This window comes from Dipodomys spectabilis, unplaced genomic scaffold (assembly GCF_019054845.1).
Source record: "Dipodomys spectabilis isolate Male_0828 unplaced genomic scaffold, ASM1905484v1 ptg000163l, whole genome shotgun sequence".
In the NCBI taxonomy this organism is placed as follows: domain Eukaryota; kingdom Metazoa; phylum Chordata; class Mammalia; order Rodentia; family Heteromyidae; genus Dipodomys; species Dipodomys spectabilis.
In genome coordinates this window covers 15640546-15659779 of record NW_024870840.1, presented here as the reverse complement: position 1 = coordinate 15659779, position 19234 = coordinate 15640546, and the positions used below count along the sequence as shown (strand labels likewise).

Sequence of the window (19234 nt, the reverse complement as noted above, 5' to 3'; positions counted from 1 at the left end):
TCATTGTTGGTGTAATGTTTGGTAATGATTCACTTCCTGCCTCCATGGCTGGATTGGAATCATGCTGTCTGCTGCTGTATCGACTGGTACATGGCAGGTGCTTAGAAAAAGAATAGGTCAATAGATAGTCCACAGTCATTAAGTATGGAGTGGGTTATTATTATTATTATTATTAATTACTCCTCCTCCTCCCCTCCTCTTCCTTCTTTTCTTTCTTCTTCATCTTCCTCTTTTTCTTCTCTTTCTCCCCTTCTTCCTCCTCCTTCTTTTTCTTCTTTTGGATGGTCTTAGGGGTTGAACTTAGGTCCTGAGGCTTGTTTTAGTTTTTCCTCAAGGATACCACTTGACCCAGAATTCTGCTTCTGGCTTTTTGGTGTTTAATTGGAGATAAGAGTCTCACAGACATTCCTGCCCAGGCTGGCTTTGAAATGCAATCCTCAGCTCTCAGCTTCCTGAGTAGTTAGGATTACAAGTGTGAACCACCAGTGCCTGGCAGAGTGGGTATCTTCAGACAAGTCTTTTGAGCCTGAGCAGCCAAATTTTATTAATTTTTTTCCCAGTGTAGCCAAAGGGGCAGTAGTAAGGAAGAGTTGGGGATGGGGAGCTATGGTTCTGGGGTTGTTTTGGGGGCTCAAGTGTTTACCTTCTTACTTGACTTTGGACACTGTTGTCATGACCTCTAGCTACTCTTAGCTTTTTTATTTTTTTTTCAGATGAGGTTACCATTTAAATGCTCAGGATGGAAATGTCCTGTATTCATTTTTGGAAACAAATGTGGTCCCAATGCTCAAGACTTCTACTTCCTGTCGCTTGAGGAACCAGGAGTAATTCAATCTTGCTCTGAGGAAGAAAGGAAGGGTTTTACTGAAGGGACACTTTGGGTGCAAGTGGCACATGTTTACTGAGCAGTTATATGCGTAGGCATGTTCTTAAGCACCTGACATGTCATCTTTGCAGGAGTCTGTGAGGCAGGTACTTATTCTCTACTTGAATGAGGAAACTTAGGTCACGCAGCTAGAGAATGATTTTAGCCAGGACTCAAAAGCTATGTGCTCAACTCATGCTATCCTATCTGTGCAATGATAGTTCAGTTTACCTTCCAGCTTCAGGAACCAAGATAAGAGCTATGTTTACAGATTTTCTTTTTGGAGAAACTTTAAAAAAAGTGTCCCAACTATAGCTTGGAGTCCATGGCTCACACTTGTAATCCTAACTACTTAGGAGGCTGAGATCTGAGGATCGTGATTTGAAGCCAGCCTGGGCAGGAATGTCTGAGACTCTTATCTACTATTAACAGACCTCCTACTCCCCAGAAAAAGCTGGAAGTGCGGGTGTGATTCAAATGGTAGAGTGTTAACCTTGTGAAAAAAGAGACAATGCCCTAAGTTCAAGCCCTAGGACTGGCACGTAACAACACAAAAAATATCCCAATAATTCCTAATTCTTTGGGTCCTACAAAAACAGGTCTAATAAGCAGTAAGCAAGTGAAAAAAAGAAAGATAATGAAACTTGGTGAGAAATGGTGATTTAAAAATAAATGGGAAGGGAGGGTGTAAGAAAAAGGTGTGGTTTTGTCAACTAGAGGAGGCTGGGAGGGGTCCCCAAGGGGTGACAGGGAGCCGAAGTTGACTGACAACTTTAGGATCACTGTCGTTACTGTTTTCTTGGCTTGCCATTAGCTGGCTATCTGACCTTGGGTGGGTTCTCATGGCTGTCAGGACATGGAATCTAGTGTCTTCTGAGCCTTGGCACTGGCATGGCTCTTTGTGGTGTCTAGCATCGGGCTCTTCTTGCTTTCCAACCACCCCATTGAAACAGGAGCAGAATGAGCCCTCTGGCCTTTGCAGAGGAAGATTCATTGTAAAAGCAGCGGGCATCTTTTGTGGAGGGAAAGCCAGCTTGGTTATTAACATTTGTGAAGCTCTTGTGAGTTTCCGAAGCACTGAGTAGGATCTGATTAGAATGTAGGCACTTTTTCTGTTCATGCCCAGCTAGAAGCAGTGTCCTGGCAGTTGCACCACGAGACCATCAGCCTGTTGTTTGACTGTTGGGAGGGAAATGACAGTGGGCCCATTTTCTTAGGCTAGAATGTCACTGACCCAAGATGGTGAAAGAATGTGTTCCTATTGTAATTTGACAATAGGGCCTTCTTAAGGCCAAGTTCAGCTTGCTGCATAAATAAGGGAGGGGGGCAGATCTGTGTGTGGCTCTACCCTTGGTCCATCTTTAGTTTATGGAGGAATGTAGGAGTTGGTCCAACAGCCACCTACATCCTCCTTGTCCTGTGTGTGTTTTGCTGTCTGCTTCCTCTGAAAACAGATTCCCAGGATGCAGGCCTGATTCAGGCCTGATTCAGAACGCAGCCTGCCACTCACAGGGTGGCTGACTTCTGACATGAGCTTGAGGAGAATTCTCTTGGTGCCTTTTTTTTTGTCAGTCTGGTTTGAACTCTGGGCCTGGGCACTGTCCCTCAGCTCTTCAACTCAAGGCGAGTGCTCTACCACTTGAGCCACAGCACCATTTCTGGTTTTCCAGTGGTTTATTGGAGATTAGAGTCTCATGGACTTTTCTGCCTGGGCTGGCTTTGAACCATGATCCTCAGACCTCAGCCTTCTGAATAGCTAGGATTACAGGCGTGAGTCCTGCTCTTGGTGCCTCTTGAATGGGACTGTAGTGAGGGTCAAGGCAGCCCAGAGTCTGGCTCCATGAAAAGGAGCCTTGGAACTGGAAGGCTCATTCATCTCTGTGTATCCTCCTTTAATCGACCACAGGGTCCATGCTGGGGTCTTCCTGTGATATGGGAAGGATGGATGATCCTCTCCGGGATTCATAGCTCTGTATCCCCATGTCTCATATCTGCGTTCTCCATTTTTTTTGCCCCTCCTGGGCATGTTGGAGCAATGGAAGATCATGTTTTGCTAGTGCACCTTTGTTGTCAGTATTATTTGGTTGGGTGGTCCTTTTTGCCTGAATATTCCCACTACTTCTGTTTTTGGATCCCCATTACCCTAATACTATCACCCCTTCTTGCCTCTTGCCTCCTTCCTTCCTGCCTTTTCTTTCTTTCTTCTTCTTTGTCTTTCTTTCCACCTGCTGCCTGCCTGCCCTGAATGTTTACTGAGATAGACCAGGGGCCAAGCATGAGGGTGAGGGCTGGAGCCAGAGCAGTGAATATGATCCCTTGACTATAGAGCCCGGTACAGACCTGCGTCAGGGTGTAACCATAGATTAGGAAAGGGACTGAATGAACAAGACAGAGCACAAGAGAGAGAGACAAGAAAGAGCAGACCTAACTCAGATGGATTTAACCTGGTTTCTGGGAGCAAAATCAGGAACAACCACTTCCCTGTTCTTGTTGAATCCCGGATAGAAGGACTATCTTTTAGGAGTGGTTTTGGTTTATCAGGCTGGGTCAGAAGCTGCGAACGGGCATGTGAATCCCTTTCTGCTGTGGCTGGCTGTGGTCAGCCCAGTGCTAGTCAAGGTATAGCTAGAGGCTACTTGCTTTCCTCTGATGGTAAGTTAAGGGCATGATTTTATCATCCAGAAGCATAGGGTAGCTGCCTTTCACCTAGGAGTAGTACAGGTGAGCGTAGAGGTCACAAGAGGGCCGGCGGATTGGGAGGGAGCTTAAGCAGGCTTTCAGAGATGGCAGTGGATTGGTTGGTAGCTTTCCTTTTGACCCCTGGGTGCCCCTCCCCCATGCACTTTTTGCCCCTCTTAGAGCCAAGGCGGATGAAATTACTAACTGAGCTTGTTTATGAGCAAAGATGACTCCATTGGCAAATGTGTTTTTCCTTGTTAGATTCCTATTGTCACTTAATGCCCTTTTATTTATGAGCTGCTCTTGAGTAATCACTGTGCTGGCCTAGCAATTCTCTAGTTTAGATTTGCAGACTCCATTGGCAAGGAGCGTTTGGAATCTACTGGGCTGGGCACAGAGTGGAGCTGAGCTGGCATTCCTTTTGTTTTATCCTGGTTTGTCTCTGGAAAAGCCTGTTTGTCATGTCACACGCTGTTGAAGGTACCTGGGAAGGGAAGAATGATCTGTCTCCTGAGCAAATGTATATAGGCAGCATAGGCTGGTGAAAGTGCTTAAGGTGACTTTTGTTTCTATGGCAGTACTGGGGCTTGAACTGAGGGCCTGTGGTTCTCTCTTAGCTTTTTTTGCTCAAAGCTGGTGCTCTACTACTTGAGTCACGCTTCCACTTCTGTTTTTTTTGCTGGTTTGTTGGAGATAAGAGTCTCTGAGTTGTCTGCCTTGGCTGGCTTCGAACTGTGATCCTCAGTTTGCAGCCTCCTGTGTAGCTAAGATTGCACGTGTAAATCAGTGGCACCTGGCTTAATGTAATTGTGTGTGTGTGTGTGTGTGTGTGTGTGTGTGTGGTCCTGAGGCTTGAACTCAGGGCCTGGACACTGTTCCTAAGCTTCTTTTGCTCAAGGCTAAGACTCTACCAATTGATCACAGTACCACTTCTGGCTTTTTCTGAGTAGTTTATTGGAGATAAGAGTCTCACGGACTTTCCTGCATGGACTGGCTTTGAACTGAATCCTCAGGTCTCAGCCTCCTGAGTAACTAGGATTACAGGTGTGAGCCACAGTGCCCGGCCCCAATGTGATTTTTATTTAAAAGCCACTGTGGGCAGTTTCATGGTGGAACTGAGTGGCCCAAATAGCACCTTGCCGTGTTTCATCATCAATAACCCTGTAAATGGAGCTCACGATTTCTTTTCTTTTCTTTTCTTTTCCCCCAAAGGATCAGAATTCCCAGAGTAAGTGAATCTTACTACGTTAAACAGACTCTGCTTTATGAAAAAGAAAAATATTTTTTTAAAAAATCCGGGAGCCCAGCCCTCAGACTGTTAAAACCTGATGTCTTCTATTGCAAGTGAAGGGTGTTTTTACTACAAATAAAGGACATGACAAGGAGGGTATTTCGAAGCTTTGTTTTGATGATTGTCCATTCTGCCAACAAATAACATCTGTATTTATTTTCCAAACTCTCTCAATAGCTGATTTGCATCTGTTTAGTTCTCTGAGTAACATTTCATTTCCTGACTTTATAGGTTGCTATAAAATCCATCCGTAAGGACAAAATTAAGGATGAACAAGACATGGTTCACATCAGACGAGAGATCGAGATCATGTCATCCCTCAGCCATCCTCATATCATCAGTATTTATGAAGGTCAGTGATTTTTTTTCCCCCACTCCTGTATTAGTTACCATTTTTCATACCGTGGGAGCTGCCAAAACTTTTAGGTAATTGCCCTTCTGGGCAGGAGCCAAACGTTTTGCCTCATGATGCAAAAATAGCCTGGTGTTATCTATTTGGTTACCTTGAATGCAACCAGACACACATAGGGCAGTTTATTTGAGTCATAAAACATCACTGGCAGCTGTCTGCTTCTCTCTTCCCAGTTCCCTGGTGGTTGCTAAGCAACCTGCCTTACTGAAAGCTAGTGTTTGAGGTAGCTACTGGTCTCTGAAAACTCACTACTTGCTGGGTGACCAGCAACAGTTGTCAGTGTCATTCCCTGAAGCCGATCCCTTTGCTGGTAGTAGGAGGGAAAGTGAGGCTCTTTGAGTTGGGAATGAAGTCTGAAACAGGTCCAGAAAGCATCCCGAAAGAGGGTTAGTGCTGCAGATGCTTCTAGCTGGAGTTCAGGTCGTAGTTGGTGTTTATAAAAGCACAGGGTGGAGAAAAGCTTATAAAAATGCTCATGCTTCAGTTCATCTCTGATCCGTCAGGGGAAGAAATAAAAAAAAAAATGTAAACCTCCCACAGCCTGTAATTTTTTTTAATATCCTGGAAACAATCACACAAGCAATGTGTATTTATTATAGAAATGATTGAAAGACATGACATCTCTCAGTTTGTTATATGACTATGTTATCTGTATTTTCAATCTATTTCTCTATTTCTCAATGTGGTTTTTATCCAGAATTAGATGATAACATTTATACTGCTTTTTAGCTTGCTTTTTAAAAAGAATTTGTTATATCATGTATCTCTTCCTATGTCAATAAATATTCCCCATAAAGACATTTTAAAAGATGTTATAATATTCCATTTATGGACATACCATAGTTTATTGAATCTAATTCCTTTTTGCCAAGCATTTAAGTTGTTCCAACTTTCTGGTTATTATAAACAGGGCTTTTATTGACTCTTCTTGTACATCATTTTGACATTCATTTCTGATTAGTTTCTTATGAAAATTTCCTAGTTTTGGACTTACTGAGTCCAAATATTGCCCAGAATATTTTTTAAGATGTGGTTGAGTCAATAAAAATGAACCTCTTTTTAATTTCTGATCTGATCATAAATTATCAGGTAGGTCTAAAAGGAAACCAGACGATGGTTTCAAAATGTCTTACTTTTAGTATTCCTTCATCTGATTCCCTGATCTTTGGTCCGTTTTCCCCTCCTTTGCTGTTTCTATTTTTACTTCCTATCTAGAAGTAAAGGTTGGTCATATCATTTGTCCTGATCTTTCTGAAGCTCATTTTTGGAGCCCTCAGTGAATAAGATTTTAAAGGGAAATTTCCATTCACTCAATTATGTATTCACACACATCTTACATTGGTTCTTAATTTTGTAGACCTTGGGTCAATAGTTCACCATTGCTTGAGATGATAGACGTGCATACTCTCAGGACTCACTGGCGACCACGGAACAGGAAACTCTGGAGATAGTACTGGCAGTCTGTTTTAACAAGCTTGAGCACCATTGTTCTACTTGGTGTCTTATTTCTTGTTGAGCCTCCTGTTAAGTGAGGTTATGAAAGATGAACTGATATGTATCGTATAATTATGGCATGGTACAAGGCAGTATGAGAAATGAGTATAGGGCTAGCAGTGTAGCTTGGTGGTAGACCAATTGCTTGGCATATGTAAGACCCTGAGTTTAATTTTTAAAAAAAGTATTATGTAGACATGTGAGCAGTGCACTCTGGCACCCTTGGGCATTACATGTTTCGTGCAGAGGAATGATATCCTGGCTGAACCTTGAAGGAGATTTTAGGGGAAGACTTGGTAAAATGGAATTTGGTATTGATGATAAAACAGTTCAGATGTCCTGCACTGTATGGGCCAGTGTGGGTCCTGTGCTCTCTGAGTATTGCTGTGTTTCTGGCCTGGGCATTGTTCCTAAGGTTTTCCCATAAGGTTTGACCTCTGCAACTTGAGCTGTAGCTCTACTTGGGATTTTTTTGGGTCATTAATTGGAGATAAGAGTCTCATAGATTTTCCTGCCTGGGCTGGCTTTGAACTGTGATCCTCAGATCACAGCTTCCTGAGTAGCTAGGATTACAGGCATGAGCTACTGGATTTGGCCTTTTTTTTTTCTTTTAATCATCAAAAATGAAGAGTCACATTGCCTTGCCATGGTCAAATTGGCTTCAGTAGGACCCCTGCTAGAGGCTTCATAAAGAAGCCCTGCTTAATAGCTTTAGAGATGACTACCTGTTTGAGTTAAATTTCAAAGCCTCAGGAAGGAGCTGGGGCCCTAATATGTAAAACCCTTAGAGCAGGCAGTAGGGAGTCAGGGAATAGCTTGTGTTTGCATATTGCCCATCAGACTGACCAGAGATGAGCAAGATGGTGGTTCTAGTAACCATACCATCAAATGGACATGCAAGCCTACCTCTCTTCCAGGGCTGTAGATAGAATTAAATGGTAATAGACACCTACTACTCCAGAAAGTAATTGTTACGAGGATGGCTTCATTACCATACTTCATCAGTAACCACTTGTGACTAGCGGCTTCCATACTGGACAGGATAGATCTAGAATATTCTCAGTATTGCAGAAATTTCTTTTGGACGATGTTGATATATACATAAATGAGAGGGAATGCACTTCCTTGAAGTGTTCTGGGTCTGCCAGTATCATCCAAATAAAACGTATTGTCTTTATCCAGAAAACTCTTAGAGATGTGGTTGATTTTTGTTGTTGTTTGCTTTTAATTTCTCAGAGCTCTCTGGTTTCTGTTCTGTTCTCTTTCCCTTCTCCCATACAAGTTCTGTTTCTCCTGTGTCCATTAAATAACTGTAGGCAGCTTCCTTCTTTACTTGGGGGTCAGGAGAAAGAGCTTGCCACAGCTCTGGTCCAGTTCTTACACCTCTGACTGTCACCCCACAAGCCCCTGGTTCCATGACCAGTACCCCATGATCCAGCTCTGTGAGTGAAGTTAGATATCCTAACGTCTTTGTTGGAACTCTATAGTTTCCAAAGATCTCCCACACTAAGACTCACTGGATCCCTCCAGCAAACCTGGGAGGCAGCAAGGCCAGGTATTTCCATTTTGTAATTGCGGAAACTTGGGCTGTCTGGAAGATTAACCAGTTGTCATTTTAGTTGGCTGGGACTGCCAGGACAGAGCACTAGAGACGAAGGGCTTATTTTCGCACAGCTCTGGAGGCCGAAGTCTGAGATCAAGGTGAATGCTAGTGGCTTCCATCACATAGCTAGGAAGGAAGGAGGGGAAGCAGCCATTCCTGGTCTTCTGTCCTGGAGTTGGAGATGACCATTTTATCTCTGGGTCCTAAATAGCCAAGTCAAGCTGGATTAGGGTCCATGCTAATGAATTCATTTTAACTTAAGAATCTCTCTGAAGATGCTGTCTTCAGAGTCACCTCTTGAATGGTGGCTGTTAGGGCTTCAGCATGAGTTGTAAGAAAGGGAACACATTTGATGTTACAGCTAGCTGGTGGCCCTGACACTCACTGTGGGTCAAGCCCCCCTCCTTTCACCCCCCCCCCCCCCCCATCCCTTGACTCTGCTTTCTGATGTCATCTCTTGCTTTGCTGGCTTTGTTGCCACCTCTGAATGGCCTTTGCTTCCTGACCTTGCTGCCTGTATGCAGCGATGTGATAGGGACAAGGGTGCTAGCAGCAATGGTGGCAGGGCCTGTTGGTCCCCTGCCATTCACAGAATGGAGGGAACCTTTTTTTTTTTTGTTTCTGGAAGCAGATTGGTGACATTGCCAATGAAAAGCCTATGTTGAGTAGGGAAATGCATTTGTTTGCTTAGTAGGAACTTAATGCCAGGCACCTAAGTGGCTATTTGGCTATTAGCCAGGTAAATAGAAGCTCTTAAAGAACAGTATAATTTCTTCTTCCGGAAGAACCTTTATAATTGACATACGTGCAGAGCAATGGCTTGCCCAACCCCGTGCATTTAGGAACTTGGGCATTTCATGAGGGGTAGGCACCATCTGGTTCTACACTAATGGGAGATGTTAGTCTGGGAAAGAAAGACATTCACTCATTAAATACATGAACTCAGTACCCACAGTGCACAAGGCCCTGTTTCAAACAGTGGAACTAAAAGGACAAACAAAGCAAGTGCAATCTTTCCAGGGCAACTTTCTGACCTTCAAGAAAAGTCAACCATGTGAGCAGATGAGGTGGTCAGGAAGGTCTTTCTGATTCACTTCTGAGCTGAATGATTTTTAAGCAATTGCATCCCCCTCCCTTCTTTCAGATAAGCATTCCTACTGCTTGAGCCTCCTTCCCTTCCTCCTTCCCTCCCTTTCTTAACTGGGTCTTGTTCACTTTGTCTGGACTGGCCTGGAACTCTTTCTGCTTCCACCTACTAAGTAGCTGGGATTACTAGAGTGTACCACCATGTTTGGCTTGGCCAACTGATTTTTGAGGCAAGTTCTGAAGGAAACAATGTCTAAGCTAGGCCTTCCAGGCAAAAGGAACAACAGCACAAGCAGATGTACTGAAGAAGGAAGAGCTTATGTTGACAGAAGTGACGGGGAAAGGGAAGGAAAGCTTGAAGAAAGGTGAGGAGGAGGAAGAAGAGACAGGACTTAGGAGAGAGCCAGATATGGACCACACGAGTTAGAGGAAGGGGTGTAGATCCAACATCAGGAACAATGGAGAGCTACTGGAAGGTTTTAAGGAGGAAGTGTTGTTAGATTACTATTTAGAAGCAATTATATTTACATGGAATACGCATCTATTTTTTTATATATAATTTATAGCATATGTAAGACAATACTGATGGTTAGGAGCTGCCTCAGTGATAGGAAGTATACATACTACCTAATTTAAACCCTTATGAAATATGAACTATTAACACTTCCTATTTTATGGGAAAAGTGTTGGTTTAGAGACAAAAATTCTTTCTAAAGTTATACCAAGTAGTAAATGGTGAATTGGACTTTGGAATTTAGACAGAGGCTTGCCGAAGTCCTAGCACTGACCAGGGTCTTTGGTGTTCAGTTCTTGCTGAAGGTGACTATTTTCTTAGGTGCCATAATGCAGAGATCCTGGCATTCTGAGAATGTGAATTCCCCCAGCTCTGTAAGGATTGTTGGAAATCTTTCTGTTCACATCTCAGGAAGAAATCTTGAGGCCTTCACATCTCATAACCTCACAGGCCAAGTGTTTTCTCAACGGCAGAACACTGTGAAAATAGAAGTTATTTATAGATCATTCACAATGCCAATGGGCCCATAAAATTGTAACTTCATTGAGTGATCTCTGGTCTTTACCAGCTCTGCAAAAGTAATTTCTTTCAAATGTGTCTTTCTGGGTCCAAGAGCTTGGGGTTAACTGTCTTATTGACCCATGGGGTGAAGGTGATTTACTCTCAAATTTGTCAACTCTAGGTTAGAAGCAAGCCATCACTGACTCCTAAGGCAAAGTCAATAAGAAGCCAGACACAGGCTGTGTGGTGTGAAATTCTAGGGTAACCCAATCAGGAGAGCAGACAGAAATCTCCCACAGCATCTCAGAGGTGTGATTACTCCAAAGAATTCAATTCACTCAGCAGGGAGGTAATTGACAATTTGGGGGGGGGGGTCGGGAATCCAGCTGAAAAGGAAGTTCCTGCTGGAAGCTTTCAACTTGGTTGCCTAGGATGGAGGAGATAAAAAGGTTTTGCCTGAGGTTTTGATTTCAGGCTGAGTTCAAACATCAAAGGCAAACTGTCTCCCCTCCCCCATCACATTTCCCTCTTTGAAAGCTTAGGAGCCCCAACCTAACAAAATGCAGGGGATACCCACCTTTGTTACACAGCAGGCTAGGAAAACCTCACCCTCACCCCTCCATCTGGTAAGTCCTACAGGTGAAAGAGAGAGACATTAAGTCAGGGTCTTTAAAAATCCAGAAGAGCAGAGGAGAAATCAAGAGTCAGGGTGTCTGCAGAGAAGCTTTAGTCGGAACGGTGGAAGATGTTTCAGCAGAGTCCAGCAGAGGATCTAAGTGTGCCTATTCTACCCTTTGCCCTTGGGAAATAGAATGGCAAGACTCCCAGTGAACTTCCTGAGTGATGCATCTGAGCAGCAGTTCTCTCAAAGGGAGACCCAGGATGAGCAAAATTAGCATCAGTTGGCATGCAAGGTAATGCCACAGGTATATGCTCAAGAGTGACAACTGTGGTGTTAGAGAAACTCTTTTGTAGCAAGGTAGAAACCAAATGGTGCCACATTTCTTACATACCTTGTTTAGAAATAGTGGCATCCATTTACATCTCTTTGGCTTCAGTGCGCTCATCCAGGGTTCTCAGGCAACAAAATTTACAAGAGAGCTCTAATTTAGGCAGGGCCATAATAAGGATGGCTGACATCTAACAAGATCTGTGGTATTAGTACTACCTACAATTCTCAGTATTTGCTTGTTTAGTTGTTCATTAATTATGAGTTGTTTTGCAAAAGAAAATATTGTATTTGTGGGAGATCAAGGGGAAGGGAAGACTCATGGAGAGAAGAAGGATGGGAAAATTAGTCATATTATTCAATTGAAGATGGACAGGTAACTTGGAGGGACGGGTGGGATTGGGAGAGATGGGGGAGAATAATAGAAGGGGTAATGTTGATCAAGGTACATTGTACTCATAAACTAACATGTTGAGTCAGGCGCTGGTGGCTCATGCTTGTAATTCTAGCTACTCAAAAAGCTGAGATCTGAGAATCATGGTTTGAATTCAGTCTGGGCACTAAAGTCTGTGAGACTCTTATCTCCAATTAATCACAGAAAAATCTGGAAGTGGCACTGTGGCTCAGGTGGTAGAGCACTAGCCCTGAGCCAAAAGGGGCTCAAAGACAGTGCCCAGGCCCAGAGTTCAAGCCCCAAAAACTCTTAAAAAATAAAACAAACCTAACATGTTGAATTAAAGCCCCTTTGTACAACTATTTAAAGGTTATAAGCTTTTTTACAAAAATCATTGAACCCTTATATTTCAGGAACTACTAGTTAGGCAAGTATGTAATTTATCTTCCAAATAGGCTAAGTTGACTAAACTCTCTGAGACTCAGTTTTCTTATCTGTAAAATGGACCATTACCTAGCTATTCTCTGGATAAGACTCTAAGATTAGATGTGCTAATGAATAAAATCACTAAGCAGAATGCTGGGGTCAAGTTCAGTATATGATATTGATTATGATTATTATTTTTGTTGGTTGTGGGGCTTGAACTCTGGGCCTGGGCGCTGTCCCTGAGCTCTTCATCTCAAGGTGAGCGCTCTACCGCTTGAGCCACAGTGCTACTTCTGGTTTTCTACTGCTTTATTGGAGATAAGAGTCTCACAGACTTTCCTGCCCAGGCTGGCTTTGAACCATGATCCTCAGATCTCAGCCTCCTGAGTAGCTAGGATTACAGGCGTGAGCCACCCATGCTTGGCTGATATTGATTATTCTTGATGTGATACTTAGGAATGAGTGAGAAGTCTTTTCTGGCTGGAGTAGAATTTTTTTGTTTTGTTTTTGGGTGCCAGTCCTGGGTCTTGAACTCAGGCCTGGGATGCTGTCCCTCAGCTTCTGCTCAAGGGTAATGTTCTACACTTGAGCCACAGCACCACTTCTGGATTTTTCTGCATAGTTTATTGGAGAAAGAGCTTCATGGATTTCCTGCCAGAGATGGCTTTGAACCATGATCATCAGATCTCAGCTGCCTGAGATTAAAGGCATAAGTCCCTAGCTCCCAGCTCTAGAGTAGAAAGTTCTATCAGGAGTGGTGGAAGAAATGACTGGGGCCTTATCTTCCAGATCTGTGATTTTAAATGCTAGGTCCACACTGGACTTTCGTGAGAAATTTGCAGAATATGATTATGCCTTAGTGTCACCCTCAAGGATTCTAATGTATTTGTCAGGCTAAGAAGTACGGACTGACTCTCATACTCCTTTGACCAAGAGTATGAGAACATTGCTGGAGAGTTTGTCTGGGTCTGATCATTTGTTATCAGTGGATTCCAGAATGTGTTTCTGGCAGTGGTCACCAAGGGACAGTGAGTGACACCTTGGGTCGACATCACTAGCCCTTTGGTTGCTCCCCTCCTCAGAGACCTAGGGCCTGTTTGTTGAACTTGGCAATGAGGTGTATTATCCTTCTGTTTTCTCTCTTCTGAACCCATCGCAAACTGCGGAGCATTTAAACAGACACTCTGCTGCCAGATTCACAAGCTCCCCACAAAGTCCCTCAAGACTGGACGCAAATGCAAGAGGACTCACGCCGTTAATAAGCCAGGCCCAGAATTTTCTTCCTTTTTAATTACCGTCACAAGCTCTTTGGCTATGAGTCTGTCCAGCCACATTTCTAACGAGCTTCCTATGAAGTTAGCTATTTGGCCTTCAAGTGTATTATTTTCATTGTTTTCCTTTGATTACACCCAAGTCATTTTTTTTCTTCCCTTATTTTTTTCTTCTAGAGGCCAGAGATTAGAAATAAAACAAGTAAAAACTAACGCTACTCCCCGGCTGGGCTGCCTCACCCTCTTGGGTTTCCTGGAATTCAGTATTTTTTCAGTGCCTTAAATAATACCACTTGTACTTGAAGCAAAAATTTTTAAAGAAAAAAAAAAAAGAACTGTTCTGCATCTAATGGAGGGCCTGTTGGAATGGGCTGCAATTGCCTGCCTGCAGAGTTTGCTTAGGTGGTTATAGTGTCTATTTAGGAGGGTTCAGAGAATATGCAAGATGGATCTTGAAAGGATCCTTCAAGTCCATCCCAGAGGACCACCTGAAGGCAAGCAGGCACACCAGAAAGATTATTAGAAGGTTTATTAGAGGGGCCATATTTCTCTGAAGAGGGAGCACCCGGCACCTGTCCCTATCCAGGTAGCAGGAAGTTTGGGGGCAGGAAGTGAGGTGGGTGGGTGCTCAGTTGGGTCTGGGCGGAGACAGGGAGTGGTCAGCTGTACAGTGGGAACTCCAGGGCAGGGAGGAGCTCAGGTCTGTGTGGAGCTGAGGACCAAAGGTGGGGATAATGCTAACAGGTCTCTCTGATGACCTTGTCCATGGACATGGATGGGGGATTGGACGAGCCATCACTTTAACCTGCAGAATCTGACTGGGGAACTTGGGCTGCTTCAGTTGGGCTGCAATTTCTGACAGTCGTAGGCCATCTAGGGACTTTGAGATTGACAGATGCATACTTTGAACGGTGCTGGAGACTAAAGTGGGGATCCTAGTGAAGGGAGCCAGGCTTGCTGGCAGCTCAGCCTTTGGGTGGACCGGGCAAAGCCATGTTGGTTCACCATCTTCACCATTCTTCCACCTCTTTTCATCATGCACCACACACTTCTTGAAGTCACACGTGTGGTCCCTGGTGTGCATTCTGTGAACACAGATCACAAATCCTGGCTCTGACCCCTTTCTTACAGGAAACCTGCTGCTGGGTTGTCACAGCGAACTCCTCTTCACGTTCTCGTTGCTCTGCGTGTTGCTTAGTGGGACACAGGCAGAGGTTTGGTTTCAGCAAGTGAAGGCACTGAGGCACAGAAAAGCTAACTCTCTCGCCAAGGAGGCAAAGCCTCGATTAGAACCCAGGAGTGCCTGACTCCAAGGTCCCAGCTCTGAACTGCTTCCCGTTGATACCTTGCTGTGAGGTCAGGCAGTGGCTACAACACGCTCTATGATACATACAGGTTTGGCTTCCCACCCTGGCAAGGTGGCTGAGCTACAGCAACGTTCTGGGAGAAACTAAGTTTGTATGACCCTCGATCATATGACCCTCTAGTCATGCGACCCTCTTGTCACGTGACCCACTGACAGTGACCCCCCCCGCACGTGACCACTATCATGTGACCTCCACCACGTGACCAGTGTCATGTGCCCCTCTCATGTGGCTTCCATCATGTGACCTCCCTCATCACGTGACCCTCCTGCCTCTCCAATAGCCAAAAAATGGTTTGGTTTTTGAAGACATTGTCTGAACTAGAAAGTCTTGTATTGTCCAAATCAGGAAACAGAATGAGTGACTCAGCTGTGACGGTAGGGGAACTCCCAGTCTAGTTGAATTTTCTCACCCTCACCACACTGGGCTTCCAGACTCAGGAACACAGAAGCTGGGAGCCCCTGAGGTATTTGGCGTTTAGCTCTGGGGAGGAAGCTCTGGAAGAGTAAATCCTGTACTGGATAAATTACTTACTTAGATCGCAGAGAGGTCTTTCATCTCTCCCAGGGCAGAGCATTGTGTTTCTTTTGTTTTTCTTTTTGGTCGGTTGTGGGGCTTGAACTCTGGGCTTGGGCGCTGTCTCTGTGTTCTTTAGCTCAAGGCAAGTGCTCTACCAATTGAGCCACAGCGCCACTTCCAGTTTTCTAGTGGTTAATTGGAGATAAGAGTCTCACAGACTTTTCTGCCCGGGCTGGCTTTGAACCATGATCCTCAGATCTCAGCCTCCTGAGTAGCTAGGATTACAGGTGTGAGCCACCAGCGCCCGGCTTTGTTTTTCTTATAATATACATTGTGTCACATTGTACAAGTTCTGTTTTTAACCGGAAGACAGCAGGAGGGAATTATTAGAAGTCGGGTAATGGGTGTGGCTGTGAAAGTCAGACAATCAGAGGGCAGAACTGGACTTTCAGAGCAAACATCTGATGAAATTCAGGATTAACTTGGAAAAGTAGCCATTGCTCTGATAGCCATTGCTACCAGCCCCCATGCTCCCTGGAAATGGAAAATAAATGGAAAACAAGAAAAGTAATTCAAGTTGGGAAGGAGGAAGGCCTTTGACAGAGGAAAAAAAGGTGAGAGTTTGGCTATTTGGGGTATGCAGACACAGTGGTAAAATTATCTCATTCAACCCAAGTGAAGGCTACTTTTGCTAGGAATCGTTTCTAGGACCTATAGCGTCATCTCATGGGTCTTTGATCATCTAGGTACACTAGAAGTCTGGAATACATGGGTAGGATCCTGTATTCTAGTCATTTCCAACTAAGAACCAACTCCTTGAGAGTGAAGACTGTGTCTTCTGCTGCTTTTGTATCTGCTGTGACACACAGAAAAATGCTCAAAGCTTCAAGTAGGCTGATAAAAAGGCATTCTTCAGAAAAGGCTATGGAGTGTTTTAGGCAAGGAGAATCTTCACAGAGGACAGTGCAAGGAGGGAAAATGGGTGCTGGAGAGTTGTGGGAAAAACATTGACTTTTTTTTTTTTTGCATCCTGGGATTGAACTCAGGGCCTCACACGTGCTAGGCTGGTCCTGTGGGCCACACGTCTGCTCCTTTTGGTTTTTTAGTTTGTCTTTCCGACAGGGCTTTGAACTTTTTGCCTGGCTAAACTCAGAACTGAAGTCCTTCTGTCTCCTGAGTAGCTGGGATTACAGACATGCACTACTGTGCTGGCTAAAAACCCTAGCAACAGCAACTGTAGAGATGCATGAGTATTGCTCATGACAGTACTCTTCATAATGACTCTTCAGATACACACAGCTCAAATGTCAAGTCAGCAGTCCAGTGGTTGAACAAATCAAGATAGAATCACATAGTGGAATAATCTACAGCTGTGATAATGAACTATCTTCAACTACATGGGACTAGATGGATTATTCTCATAAACGTTGGACTGTTGGAGCCAGTCACAGAGAGTTTATACTGTATGTTCTGTTTCTTTTTAAATTCCAAAATGGCAAAATTTGACAAAGTTTCTGGCTGACGTTCAATGTATTCACTGTCTGAAATGTCTCTTGGGGAGACGTGAGCCCTGAATAGATGTAGGATCTCGGATACCACCCTGGCTCTTGTTTTTCCATCTTTTGGATTGTTCTTGGAAATGTTTGGTCACCTGTCTGATGGTCCAGTATCTCCTAGAGGGCATTCCAAGGTCTTGGTGTGTCATCTATTGCCCTCTTGTTGTTCTTTTCTTCCTTGGCATCTGGAAGTGGCTGGTAGTTCTCCTCCAACTCCTTCCCTCCTTCTCTTGACTGGTGGTCTTCTTTCATGATTCCCCAATGGCATCCACACAGTAGATGCTTAATGAAACATCGTTGCTTTTCGGCTTTGGGCCACATGGGCCTTGGCCCAGTGCTGTGGGCTGTCCAGGCTGAGCTAAGTTTCTATTCATGGCATTCAGTTTCCTGGTAGGCTTGATATGTCAAGGGCCATAGTTTTCCTTACCAATCTAGAGCCACTGACCTTCTGGGTAAAGCTGTCTGGCCAAGAGACACAAGCTTTCATTTTTCAGAAAGGAAACCCTTCCCAAGTGGTGGAAAATAGGCTTTTGCTTAGTGACTAATAACATAAACACAGACAAGACTTCTGGGCTTATAAATAACCAGTTGTAAAAGTGCCCGAGGGAAGGGGCCCATTTTGCCAGAAGAATGGCTAAGAGTGTTCCTACCACCTCGCTGGCTAACAGTGGCCTGAGCCACGGGCAGGGAGCTCTGGGCTGAAGGATCAGAAGCTGGTTATTCTTCAGTGCGAGTTCCCAAGGCGTTGCTCTTATACATTAACATCCTGGGCTATTCTGGAAAAAGTATAATCACTAGTCCCTTCCTACGTGAAAACGCTGTGGTTCTGCAACATGCGTGGCATGTTTCAAAGGATGCTGGCTGGCAAGGAGAACTCTTAGGATTTTGTTTTGCCCTAGAGGCAGGTGAAGGAATGATGAGAATAGCTTCTGTGTATTGAGCACTGGCCAAGGCACTGCGCTGATGGCGAGCTCCCTGTGTTTGGAAAGTTTTAGCCTCATTAGCTTGGTGAGGAGATTGATTGTTGTCTGTGGAATGGTAATAGAAGGGCTGAGAGTTGGGAGTCTGCCATCAGATTGTCCGAGACCAGTTCTGGCACAGCCTGTGCCTCTGTGACCATGGTAATTATGGTGAACTTAGCTGCACCCAGTCAGCTTCTTCTCCCAGAGCTGGAACATAGTAGGCCTGTAATATGTGTTACTGACGTTAAGGAAGAGCTCAAGAACACCTCAAATCTCACATAGCCTCCTTGACGAATCCTCTTGCTTCCGGTCTAGAACGCAGCATCTACATTTAGGTCCTGCCAGGTTACATGTAGGGTTATGATTATGAGACTGTGTTCCTTCCTGCGAGGGTGACAGGTGGTGTCCCAGAGCCAGGCTTGGCTGATTCAATTCTCTGATCAGGCTGCTCAGCCATGATGATGAGAGGTGATTTTTTTTTTTTTAAATCACTCAGGTGTCCTTTCATTCATCCAGGATTTCCCAGGCTGAGTCCAGATTTGTTCTTGGTGTCAGCAGGAATGTGATGTGGCCCAGGTTACCTGTAGAACTGAGTGAAGGACTAGCTGTCCAAGGGCGGTCATGTACAGGACTTGGCACTTTCCAAACATCCTACCTGTGTCTGGTCATGGCACACTTTCTCCTCCAGATGGCTTTGTGGGGAATGTTCTGGAGAATGTGCCTGTGGTGCTGTGCAGAGCCCTCACACAATCCAGTCAGCACAGTGGTGAGAGAGGAGGTGAAGACCCACCTGCCGGGCTTGTAGAGAAGATGCAGGTGCATGGACTTGTGATGTGTTTTAGAGGGAGTCTCTACTAGACCTTCCTGATGGAAGCCACATGGGAAAGAGTTGGTTGTATTGGGCTGAATAGAACTAGATTGTTCCCTGCCTGTCTGTCTCCATGGTGGCAAGTCAACCAGTTGGGAAGAGGAAAATCCCATCGCTGGAACAGTCCTTGTGTCTATGTGAGCAAGTGACTCCACCTTTTATGACAGGTCAATGGTTCCTTTTAAGGATGGGCCACACTCTGGGGGGTGTGAGGTCTTTGTTTCTACCTCCCTTGTTCTAGTCCCACTTAAAGTGAGCAAACCTGCTGCTTCCCCAGGGTGCATCACTCCAAGTTTGGAGCCGGAGCCACACATCCCAAGGCATCCTTTCCAGTTTCTAAAGTTTGCTGTTAATGCAAAGTCCACACCAAGCTAACTCCTGGTGGGAGCCGAAGCAGCAGGGTACAGCGAGGCCAGCAGACACAGGGGCAGCCAGTTTTATCTGGCAGTCCCTCCTCCTCTTGCCTGCCTTTCCTCCTTC

The 19234-nt window shown here is 44.7% G+C and overlaps 1 protein-coding gene across 2 annotated transcripts in view; it reads left to right on the top strand.

Moving 5' to 3' along the window:
* Positions 1–19234, top strand: part of Nuak1 (NUAK family kinase 1) — a 70536-nt gene that overhangs the window by 26714 nt on the left and 24588 nt on the right. For both annotated transcript variants that reach the window (XM_042693344.1, XM_042693345.1), the window contains one exon: positions 5067–5187. In XM_042693344.1, the coding sequence (XP_042549278.1) occupies positions 5067–5187 (121 nt within the window). The remainder of the gene's footprint in view (positions 1–5066; positions 5188–19234) is intronic.